Source organism: Typopeltis vanoorti, chromosome 9 (assembly GCF_054136105.1).
Source record: "Typopeltis vanoorti isolate ZY-2024b chromosome 9, IOZ_Tvanoo_1.0, whole genome shotgun sequence".
NCBI lineage: Eukaryota > Metazoa > Arthropoda > Arachnida > Uropygi > Thelyphonidae > Typopeltis > Typopeltis vanoorti.
The window spans coordinates 79,038,443-79,051,060 of NC_143557.1; the positions used below are offsets into that span (position 1 = coordinate 79,038,443).

The window sequence follows — 12,618 nt, forward strand, 5'->3', positions numbered from 1 at the left end:
CTTGAATTCATTCACACTGCTTGCACTCACACCATCCAATGGCAATCCATTCCAATCATGCATCACCCTCTGAGAGAAAAATCTAGCCTTCACACCCTTCTTGGCGGCCTTCATTCTCAGCTTCCAATGATGCCCTCTCGTCCTTTCCCCACCCTCCATAAATTGACAAAAGCCATCAATTGAAATCCTGTATGACCCTTTCAGAAGTTTGTAAGTCTCAATCACATCACCCTCTTTCTCCTGTTTGCTAGTGTCTGCTGTCTACAAATTCTCAATATGTCTTCATAATCAGTATTCCACAATCCTGATATCATTTTACTCTCCCCAATATATCAGAATCACAATGGAAACCAGGAGATCAGACCTGCGCATAATAGTCCAATTGAGGTCTTATCAAGGCCTTGTAAAAATAACATCCTTATCTTTACATGTGAATGTTTTTTTCAGCATTGCAATTATCTTTTGAGTTGTATTTGCAATCTTTGCCACATGGCCCCTAAACTTCAACTTCCTATCTACTAACACTCCAAGATCCCTAGCCTCATCAGTTTCTTCGAGCCTAATCCCACCAATATAATACGACATTAGATATCTAATCATGCCGAAGTGAATGACTTTACATTTGCTGACATTGAACTGACACCCCTTTTGCCATGCCCACAATTCCAGCCTATTCAAATCATTCTGCAAAGACTTCATATCTGCAGCATTCCTGATTACCCTACCTATCTTTGCATCATCAGCAAATAACTGTATGTCACTTATCAAATCCTTCCCAATATCATTAATGTACAGATTGAATAACAGTGGACCAAGTACTGATCCTTGTGGTACACCACTTATTACCTTAAACCTTGCAGACTCAGATCCCCCTATACCACTTTTTGATATCTGTCAGTCAGCCATCCTCTTATCCATTCTAATATTGTATAACCCAAACCCATTTTCTCCAATTTATGCAGCAATCTGCCATGCTGTATTCTGTCAAAAGCCTTAGCAAAATCGAAAAGTATCATGGTGTATCCATTCTTCTTGTCTAGTTCAATCAGGGCTGGCACTACCATTTAGGCAAACTAGGCAACCACCTAGGGTGCAAGCCATGAAGGGGTGCAAAACTTCAAGTTATGCTTTATTGATACTTTACTAAAATATCAAAATTAAATAGTGATATATGATTTAGGTATCGATTCTTTTTCCTTATCCCCCACACATCACGCTATTTTACTAAAGTCCATAATTTCTAAAATGAATGCTGATCACCGTGCAACACTAAAAGAAAGGATTGTTACAGAATGTGAGCAAGTTGCTAAAACATGACCTTCCCTTAGTAAACCCATGTTGTTCATTGCAAAGTAGAGATTCACTGTCAACCCATTTCTGAATGCGGGCCCTAATCAATTTTTCCAAAATCTTCAACACCACTCCTGAGATACTAATTAGTCGATAGTTGGATACATTGGTCTTTGCACCACCCTTGTGCAATGGAATTACCATATATTCCTTTAAATGGCCAGTTCAGCTGAACACTCTTTTAGCACACGTGTACTGATATTACATCAGTCCCTATTGCTGAATTCTTATTTAGTTTGTGCAACAGCTCTAATACCTTGGCCTCACACACCTGCATTTCCTCATCTAGTGAAGAGGTAACAGTGAGCTCAATGTTGTGTTCACCAGGTTGATAGCTTTTAACGAAATGGGCACTCATTAATTGAACAACCTCTTCTGCATCTGTAACCCTCACGTCATCTGGATTTAGAAGAGTTATTCTTTCATATTCATTCTTTCTTTTACTTGCAGCATATCGATAGAATTCTTGTGGGGTGTCTTTAGCACTCAGAACCAGTTTCTTTTCATAATCAGACTTTGCTTTCCGTACAACAGTTGTGACTATTTTAGCCTGCTACTTATAATGTTCATAACAGACATCATCCTTAGGCATTCCTTCCACATCGTCCTTTTCTTATGATCTCTTGCTTAATAAGCTTACACATTCATTTGACTCCTACTCTATTTATTCTTCGAACTCTCGGGGACACAATCTGATATCGCATCATTTAAGTATTGTTTAAGTGCTTCCCATGCACTGTCGATATTCTTTCCATCCAGCAACTGATCCCATTCCACTGAACTCAGTATACTCCTCAGTTGGTCATAATTTCCTGCTTTGTAGTTCAGCATGTAACCTTTTCTGAGTGGAACATTCATAAACTTAGTCACTTCGTAAGTGAGTACCGCATGATCACTGTCACCAACTGGAGGCAGAATAGTTGCATCTTTAACTGAAACGCCCTCTGACACTATAATCAAATCTAAAACTCTTTGACCTCGAGTTCCTTCTGTCACACGCTGCTTGAGGAAGTTGTCCCGCAACAGCTCAATAAATGCATTTTCATTCTTCTCATGAGATTCTACTGCTACCCAATCAATATTTGGATAATTAAAGTCTCTCATTATGATTACTCTTTTTGAGCTCATCTTTTCTATTTGGTGATGCATTTCTTTATAACCAGCAACTGATCCACCAGGTCTGTAACAACATCCCACTATGTAATTTGTCTTGTTAGATTCTGCCTTACACCAGATGGCTTCAAACTCACTGCCACATGAAATATTGTTAGTAGTATTACTACATTCATAGGTCTCAACTCTAACTGGATTTAAATTATTATTATTACGGGCAACACCAAGGAGTCCTTAGACCCATCAAGGGAGGCCCTAAACATCATGTCAAGAACAACTATTCAACATCCACAGTATCTATCATACTTTGCCTTGAACTCATTCACAGTCATGGCACCCACAACAGACTCTGGCAGCTTATTCCACTCATTCACCCCTCTACAAGTAAAAAACCTAGTTCTAACACCCTTGCCCAGCTTCCATGGATGACCCCCTAGTCCTCCCACTACCAGTCCAGTTCTGAAAAATATCCTCTGAATTAATCTTATAGAAACCCTTCAGTAATTTGAATGTCTCAATCATATCACCCCTTTTTTGCCTATCAACCAATATTTCTGCAACCCACAAATCTTCAACCTGTTCTCATAAGGTTCATTCCATAGACCTGCTATCATCTTGGTCACTCGCCTCTGGATCCTCTCCACCTCCTCCCCATCAAGAAGAAACTGTTATACCCTGTTATTCTTTCTTACATTTACTTTATTTTATACTGTTAACTTATTTTCCTTATATGTTCTGTGAGCCGTTTACTCTCTACTAAATTCTTTCCCCTTTATTAATAAGCAGTCCTATTGGCCTCTCTATAGTTTAACCACACAACATTCTGAAAGAGTTCACCCGATAAGCATTAACAAAATTTATATTATAACTGCGCCAGCTAATACCTAGGATAGATGGAACTCTTACCCAGGATGGCTCTCTCAGAATGATACACGATGATTAGACTAAAATAAACTTTGTATCTCCGTTCACTAATCTCTTTCATACAGTCATGGCTTGCTTTGTTTATTCATACACGTGGGTTCATCCTGCTAAGTTCGTCAATATTTTATGAGCAGCTGTTTGAATTCATGAATTAAAAACAGGTCAGGCAGGTACTTAAAAGAACGAGTTTAATAAATTTGAGAAATTATACAAGCAAGCATTACTAACATATTATCGGAAATATTCTCAAGTAAGGTCCTAGGTTCAATACTAATTTAACTAAACACACAAATAAACTTGCTTAGACCACTAATATAAGTAACTTAACATTATTTCTTTGGCAACTACCACTCTTTCTACACTCACGTGGTCATTAGTTATATTAATTTACACATTACTATTAGCACATACAGAAATAAACCTGGCCTTTGGGCAGACAATTCTTAAATAAATGGGCTTGAGCCAAATCTTAGACAGTTCTTAAAGTTCCATAATATTAGTCCATTTCACAAATTTTCTTAGGGGATCACATTCTTTTATAACTGGAATTCACAATACAAAAGCCTACTTTACCATCCCTGATTGGATGCTATGTCTTTCTTCTTGCCTTGTCTGGTCATCAAGGCTTCCTCGCTCTGCTTTCCATCTGATTACCTTCGATCAGCTATACGGATAGACTCTCGACAGGAAAGAAAGGATATGGCATGGGAATATCACCAGAATGGACGGCATCTGCTTGGTTCCTCCATCGCATGACAATGCACAGCTATCCTAGTCCAAGGAAATAGCTTGGCCCATTTCAAACGCTGCGACAGATGAACCAATGCCTTCCACCAGCCAGGAACTTCTCCGACGGAGCGGACTGAACTTATGTCCGAGAGAGGTTAGGAACCAGGAACCCAAAAAAAGCCTTGAATGGGGTTTGCATGGCCTTTTTGTTTTCTTTCTCTTCTCGGTGTTTCTCAGCCATCGCGATGCCCGCAAATGCGGTCACGTGGATTTACGTCATTGTATTCAGCTCCCTCTATTACATCGCACGTGCACTTGTTTTGCTCTTCTTGGAAAGCACTTTAGTTTCTCTTTCCAGTAACTACCTTCCCCCCTTTTTGCATGCATAACACAGGACGGTTAAAGGTGATCCTTGAACTCTGGCTCACAGGCTTTGCTACTTTAGTACATGAAATAGGGTTCTTAAGTAGATTTAACAGCTTACATTGATTTCTATATCTGACCCACATGCATTACAGATTATGTCATACAAACATTTTTATACAATTTTGTACAATTTCTTGCTCTTAAATTTGATTTATATACACAAAGTTATCTTTTTAATCTATTGCCAACATTCCACATTCTCTGCCTAAGTTAAATTAAAGTTGTGTCCTGAATAATACGTGTTAAAGCATGTCTTAGTTTATTCAAGACACAACAAAACTCTGGCACCAGATCTGGGCACAGTATTCAAGATGGGGTCTTATCAAGGCTCGATACAGAGGAACAATAACTTGCTTGTCTCTGCTCGTCCAAGTATTCTTCAGTAACCAAGTGATTTGATGAGCTGATTTAGCCACTTTTGCAATGTGCCCCCTAAACTTCAACTCCCTATCCACCAAACACTCCCAAATCCCTGGCCTCGTTAATCTCATGGAGTACAGTTCCACCAATGTGGTATACTGCTGCTAATCTTTTCACCCCAAAATGCATAACCTTACACTTTGCCACATTAAACTGACATCCATTCTCCTTAGCCCAGTCCTCCAATCTATCCAAATCATCCTGCAAAATTTTGACATCATGTGCATTCACTATTGCTCTACCCAACTTTGCATCATCAGCAAGCAAATGAACAGTTCCTCTCAGATCCTTTCCTATATCGTTAATGAACAAATTAAATAGTAGCGGTCAAAGAACAGAATCCTGCGACACACTACTAGTCACAGGTCATCTTTTGGACTCTATTCCTGAATAAACTACTCTCTGATATCTCACCATCAATCACCCTCCTATCCATCTCACCAACCCTATATCCATCCCCATATGCTGCAGTTTACTGATTAGAATTCCATGTGGTATCCTGTCAAAGGCCTTATCAAGGTCCAGCAATATCACTGTAAACCCATTACCCTTATCCAGTTCAGCCGTCGCTGTGTTATAAAACTTGAGCAAGTTACTGAGGCATGATCTACCCTTCACAAAACCATGCTGTCCCCCATACAGTATCCCATTTTCATCTATCCATTCCTGTATTTTTCTCTTGACTACTTTCTCCAAAACCTTGACAACGACTCCTGATATGCTGATCGGTCGGTAATTTGCAACAGCAGTCTTGGAACCTCCCTTATGCAGTGGAACTATTTTCCCATCTTTCCACCCTCTCGGGACTAACCCAGACCCGAGACTCAAATTAGACAAAATTGTCAAGGGTACTGATAATTCTTTAGCCGCTTCACGTAAGACTCAAGCTGGTATACTATCCAATCCCACATATGTATTCACATTAAGGTTTTGTAATATACTATTCACCTCCATTTCATTCACCTCAATTCCAGTATAAGCTATTGGTTCCTTCATTCCTGCAATATCACCACCTGGATGATATACTCTTGCAAAGTGCTTGCTCAGTAATGCCACTATATCAACTGATTCAGTTACCTCCCTACCATCAGCGTTCCTTAAAATCATTCTGCCGTATACATTTTTTTCTTTTACTTGCAGCACATTTGCTTGTACACAGGATGAAAAACCCAAAGGTTTTTCTGATTTCTGGGAGGAAAAAAACCTGCTACCTCCCCTCCATATGAGATTGGCTAACTCACCTTCAACTGAAAAAGTACTTATAAAGATTCCTTTCATCATGATAAGAATTGAACTCAGGCCATTTCCCACTGAAGGGTGCAATGTACCCTCATTCTTCCAAGAATGACGATTATTATTATTAATTTAGATTATTATTATGTTACACCTCTAAGGACTCATCAAGGGAGGGCACTCTACTCTACAACTCACCATCTCCACCAATTAATCTACCAACTACACACAGAAATGATAATACCATCATCATCTACTGCCTACTACCACCACTAATATTTTTTGTCTGTGAACTGCATATGTTTTCAAGCCACGGGATGACGAAAAACCTGGGTTACCAGAAGGAAAAAACCTGCTACCTCTATATGAGATTGTCTATCTCACCTTCAATCAAAAAAATCCACATAAAGATTCCTCTTGTCACTACGAGAATTGAACAGGCCTTTTCCAACTGAAGGGAGCAACTTACAATAATTTTTCCAATTGTGCTATGGACGCACTTAATATTAGTATAAAAATGTTCTTATCAGCATTTTTCAAGGAAATGAAGGGTTTTAATCTTTTACAGCAGAACGAATAATAAATGCATACACACAAACACACACACAAAAATGAATAATGAATTAGCTGTTAATTGCTATAAGCAACTTTTCAAGTTTTGCATTTAATCGGGGGGGGGGGGGGAGAAGCAATCAAAAAGGGGGAGGGTATTTTGTTAACTTAGACAAGAAATTATTATAAGGCATGGCATGATACATTTTTGGACCTAGAATTGACTACCTGTTATGAATCTCTTGACACTATGAAGGTTAGTGTCTCTTGACACCACTATAACTTTTGCAGCAGTCAGTTGATTTGTAAATTTGCTGGTTTAGATTCATATGTAGGAAAGAATTTATACTCAACACTTATACCATTACGCAATGTTTGCATTAATTCAGATGCCAACATCACTTTGAAAAGACTTATATTCAAAAGATCAAAATATACTCTTTTACCTCTTCTTCTTTTTCATACTGTGATTCTCTTGCAGCTGTTGGGAATACTCTAGGTGTAAAAGTTACATCAATGTGACCAGGTGTTCGAGGAGGAGCATAAGATGGTTCTGAGACAGTCTTCTTTGTATGCATAAGTCTATTATTTTGTTTCATGTTGACTTTTTTCCTATGTGCTCTAAAATTTTCAGGACATAAATTATTAGTTTTTTTGTTTTTTAAGTTTTCATCTGAGTGAGTTTTAGTAGATGTTTTTTCATCTCTTGCAATATCATCACATTTCCTGTTAAAAAAAAAAAATCTTAAAATTTTCATATTCACAATCTAAATAATGTGAAACCTGAATTTTACTGTTTTCATAATACTACCTAAAATATACTTAAAACTAAAGAAATGTATGCCATAACTTTAGGAATTAATTTAATAGCTATGAATGTCTGAATGCACAGAAAAAGAAGATCAAAATATATGAATTCTTTCTAAAACAGTAACTACATAAGATGACTAATTCAGACAATAAAGATCAGAAAAACGAAGCAAGCTAGATATTGAATCTTTAATTATACAAGCAGACGAACATCACTTAACAGAGTATGCAGTGTACTGCATACATCATTTTTATAAACTGCAAAAAAATGATAGCTATTTGACAGCTACAAGCCTAATTACGAGTCTCCATAGCTCAAGTCTGTATTGATAATGTCCCTCAGCTGGAAAGACCTGGGTTCAAATCCCATCTGCAATATAAAGAATCTTTATTAGGACTTTTCAAGTGAAGGTGAGTTAGTCTCATACAGAGGTGGCAGGATTTTCCATCCTATAAAACAGGCTAACTGGCCAGAAGGACACATGAAATTTACAACAACAGCAGACAACACAGATAAGATTAACTTCTTTATCATAAACAGCATCAGGTTTTTAAGAAAGTTAAGCAAATTAGACCACTGAGGATGCCTATTGAGCCTAACATGAAAGGCAAAAATGTAATGGGATGCCTAATTACAAAGCAAAGAGGATATCAAAATAAGTAAGATCTTTCTAAATAATAATTAAATAAGATGATTAGTTCAAACAAGAAAGATCATTACAAAAGAGGTTAATATAGGTCAACTGTTAAGTATATTGACCAGAGTCACTTAATGAGCATGCAAAATATACTTTACTGTACACACACATCAATTTTTAAATCGTAAAAAAACCTGCAGAAATTTATAAAATATGAAACCCATGGGAAAATCTAATGGCATCTACTTTCAAAATAATAATAATAATAATTATTATTATATTGAAAGTTGATAATAATAATAATAATAATTATTATTATTATTATTATTATCAACATCAGACCTCCATGGAGTCAATGGAGACTTGTCATGGGAGTTCTCACTCTCACATGCACATCTCATCATACCTTGACTTAAATGCATTCAACTGTCTCTGCATTCACCACACTTTAAGGCAATGTATTCCAATTACCCACCACTTTCCATGCAAAAAAACCCTACTTATCCCCCCCCCCCCCCTTATACAGCTTCCAGAGATGGGCTCTTGTTCTCCACCCATTCTATGAAAAATCACATGCACATTAATCTGGTAATTACCCCTTACCAACTTATATGTCTCAATCATGTCTCCCTTCTGCTTTATATCCACCAGGCTCTACAATTTGCATTCTCTCAATCTGTCCTCATATTCTACATTCCAGAGACCTGAAACAAACTTAGTCAATCATCTCTGAATCTTCTCCAACAACTCATTATCCTTTTGAAAACCAGGTGACAAAATCTTGACAGAGTATTCCATATATGGTCTGATCAAAGCCTTGTACAATGAATTCATAACATCTGCTCTTCTACATGACAGTGTTCTCCACATCATTGCCATAATCTGCTGTGCTATAATCAAAATTTTAGCAAAATCGCCAAATTCTCAGGTCCTTATCCACCATCATCCTTAGATCTTTCATCTCTTCCATCACCTTTAAGATACCCCCCACCAATCTTATACTCTCCATCCTCTTCGCTTTGATTTTGAATTTTTCCTTCCCAAATTTTAAAACCTTACACTTTGCTACATTGATATGACATCCCCACACACTTGCCCATTCATCCAGTCTATTCAAGTCCTCATACAAGGTTACAACATCCATTCTATTCCTCATAGTTTTCTCCAACTTTTCATCATATGCTAATAGCTGTACATCAACAGTCAAGCCCTTTCCAATGTCATTTACATACAAATAGAACAACAATAGCCCTATAAAGACCCTTGAAGCACATCTTTAGTGACATTCCTCTTTTGGAATATCACTCTCACCATACACAACCTGCTGATACCTATCAGACAGCCATGCTTCAATTCAACCCCATCTGTTCCAATTTGACTGCAAGCTTGTCATGTGGCAATCTATCAAGGGATTTTGTAAAATCTAGATATACTACTGTCTATACATTCTTGTCCAATGCACTTGTTACCTTGTTATAATAAGTAAGTTGATTTAAACACGATATTTTCCTTTAGAAAACCCATGCTGTCTATCAAAGAGAATTCTACTGCTGTCAACCCTGATAGCAGCAGAATGCTGACTGCTCTCAAAGCAATCCTGCATTTGCAAGAAATAATGGTGGTTTTATGTAACTCATCTGTAAATGGAAAGAAACATAGCTTCACTCTTTGAGTTATGACAGTTGTTGAGCAGTTTTCAGTAAACTAAGTGGTAATGCTGGGTATAGAAACAATGGCATTTATATGCTTTATACTAATGCCAGGAGTATCCGGAATAAGGGAGAGGAATTGGTGGCACAGATAACATCAGCCTGGCCAAAAATTATTGGGATCACTGAGACATGATTGACAGAAGAGGATATAATAACAGGAATAGAAGTCGCTGGGTACAGCATTTTTCGGCAGGATAGGAGAGGAAAGTGTGGTGGTGGGGTACTGCTTATGATAAGTGACGACCTATTTCCTCTAAGAGTGGAGGCTTTGGAAAGCAGTGAGACAAATGATTTTGAGAGCATATGGTGGAGGTGGGCAAGACAGGATATTTAGTGGGGTGTTGCTACAGACCTAGGAGCACAGAAGATGGAGACCAGGAGATGTTTAGACAGTTAAGTTTGGCAAATGCAAGAAGAATGATTGTTATGGGAGATTTTAACTACAGTAGTATAAATTGGAGAGAGGAAGATGCATGTAGCAATAGGGGAATGGAATTTCTAGAATTCTTGAGGGACAAATGTCTTAGGCAACATGTAACAGAGGGAACAAGAGGTTCAAGAGTTTTGGATTTGGTTATAGCATCAGAAGAGTTGATAATAAATGAGATGACATCTCTCCCACCAGTTGGAGAGAGTAACCATATGGTTTTGACTTGGAAAATGAATAGACATGCAGGAGTATCAAAGAGACGGGAACTTATGTGGAATTATAAAGCAGGTGATTATGATAGTCTTAGACGTCAACTTCGGGAGGTTTCATGGAGGGAGGAATTGGAAGGCCGAGATATCATTAGTGGGAAATCGTGAAAGAATATTTGTTAGCACCAATGGTAAGTTGTATACCACGAGTGAAGAAGAGGACACAATTTGGAGTAAAGTGGATGACAAACAATATTAAACAGGAATTGCATGCAAAAAAGAGGCTATGGAAGAGATATAAGGAGACAGGTGAAGAGAAGATGCATGAATATAAGACACAGAATATAAGACACAGGCCAGAAGAGTGACTAGTGTGATAAGGAAAGTGAAACTGGAATATGAGAAGAGATTGGCCCTAAGATCCAAAGAAAATCCTAGGGAAGTTTTTAGCTATGTGGCCAGTAAGAGGAGAAATGACTGTGGAAGAATGATATTGTGGGATAAAAATGGGAATAGAGTGACTGATGTAGAGGACATAGTGGAATTGTTCAATGAACACTTTATTGGAGTATTTCATCCTAGAGGAGTCAGTTTTAATGCTAGAGGGATAGGGCAGGTTTGAGGTTTAGAGGTACAGGAGGAGAGTGTGTTTCAGATACTGAGTACTCTGGATGTTAGTAAAGCTTTGGGACTGGATGGTATTTCACCACGAGTTTTGAGAGAATGTGCTAGGGAACTGACAGTGCCTTTAACCTGGCTTTTCAATGAAAATCTGGCTGCGGGAAGGGTGCCCAAGGAATGGAAGTAAGGTAAGATAGTGCCATTGCATAAGGGTGGTAGCAGACTGGAAGGGTGGTAGCAGACTAATTATAGGCCAGTTTGTGTGTCATCAGTAGTTGCTAAGATCTTGGAGAAAGTAGTGAGGGATCGTATACAGCATTGGGCAGATGAGGGTAATGTTATCTGTGAGAGTCAACATGGATTTGTGAAAGGGCGCTCTTGTTTTAGCAATATGCTAGCCTTTTATAATAAAGTTACAAGAACATTAGATGAGGGAAAGGCATATACTGCAATTTTCTTAGACTTAGCGAAGGCATTTGACAGGGTGCCACATGATAAACTGATATTTAAGTTGCAGTACCTGGGTCTGGATGTCAGATTGGTCAACTGGATTCAGGATTTGTTGAAAGTTTATTTTTCACTTTATTAGAGTACCACCTTACCCCAGTCCTGAAGATACTTTCAGGTGCAAACTTTGTTTGCGCACACTTGGATAAAGGATTAAACTAAATTTATTATATTGGATTCAAGATTGGCTGTCTGATAGGTATCAGAGAGTTGTGTATGGTGGAGTACTATCAAAGAGGCAGAGGGTTACAAGTGGGGTCCCACAGGGCTCAATACTAGAACCTATATTGTTTAACCTTTATATCAATGACCTTGCCAGTGGATTGCAAGGGGATATTCAGTTGTTTGTGGATGGTGCGAAGCTGGGAAGGATTATTAGTAATGGTGCAGATGTGGTAGCCCTGCAAGAGGATTTGAATAAGCTAGATAGATGAGCAAATGAATGGGGGTGTCAGTTTAATGCAGCAAAATGTGAGGTCTTGAGGTTTGGGAAACATCGATGGGATGCTGCATACTCTATGGGAGGAGTTATACTGGAGGAAGTAGGGGAGACAACAGATCTGGGGTTGATGATTGATAGAAACCTGAAATTTAGGGGACATATTGCAAAGGTGGTGAAGGTAACACAGAGGATTGTTGCAATTATGAGAAGGGCATTGACCTGCAGAGATAAAAGGGTTATCATTCCGTTGTATAAGTCTCTGATCAGACCACACTTAAACTATTGTTCTCAGATTTGGTCCCCAATATTTGAAGGGGATAAATTAACTGTGGAAAGGGTACAAAGACGGATGACGAAGATGGTTTCAGGACTGTACAATTTTGGTTATGAGAATCGGCTGAGGGAATGTGGACTGCAGAGTTTGGTGGATAGAAGGAGAGGTGATATGATTGAGACTTTTAAACTGTTGAGAGGTGGTTACAGGGTTGACACTGGGGAGTTC

The 12,618-nt window shown here is 38.3% G+C and overlaps 1 protein-coding gene across 2 annotated transcripts in view; it reads right to left on the minus strand.

Moving 5' to 3' along the window:
• Positions 1–12,618, minus strand: part of Dnaaf4 (Dynein axonemal assembly factor 4) — a 139,472-nt gene that overhangs the window by 56,584 nt on the left and 70,270 nt on the right. For both annotated transcript variants that reach the window (XM_090397908.1, XM_090397907.1), the window contains exon 5: positions 7,194–7,473. In XM_090397908.1, coding sequence (XP_090254034.1) covers positions 7,194–7,473 — 280 coding nt within the window. The remainder of the gene's footprint in view (positions 1–7,193; positions 7,474–12,618) is intronic.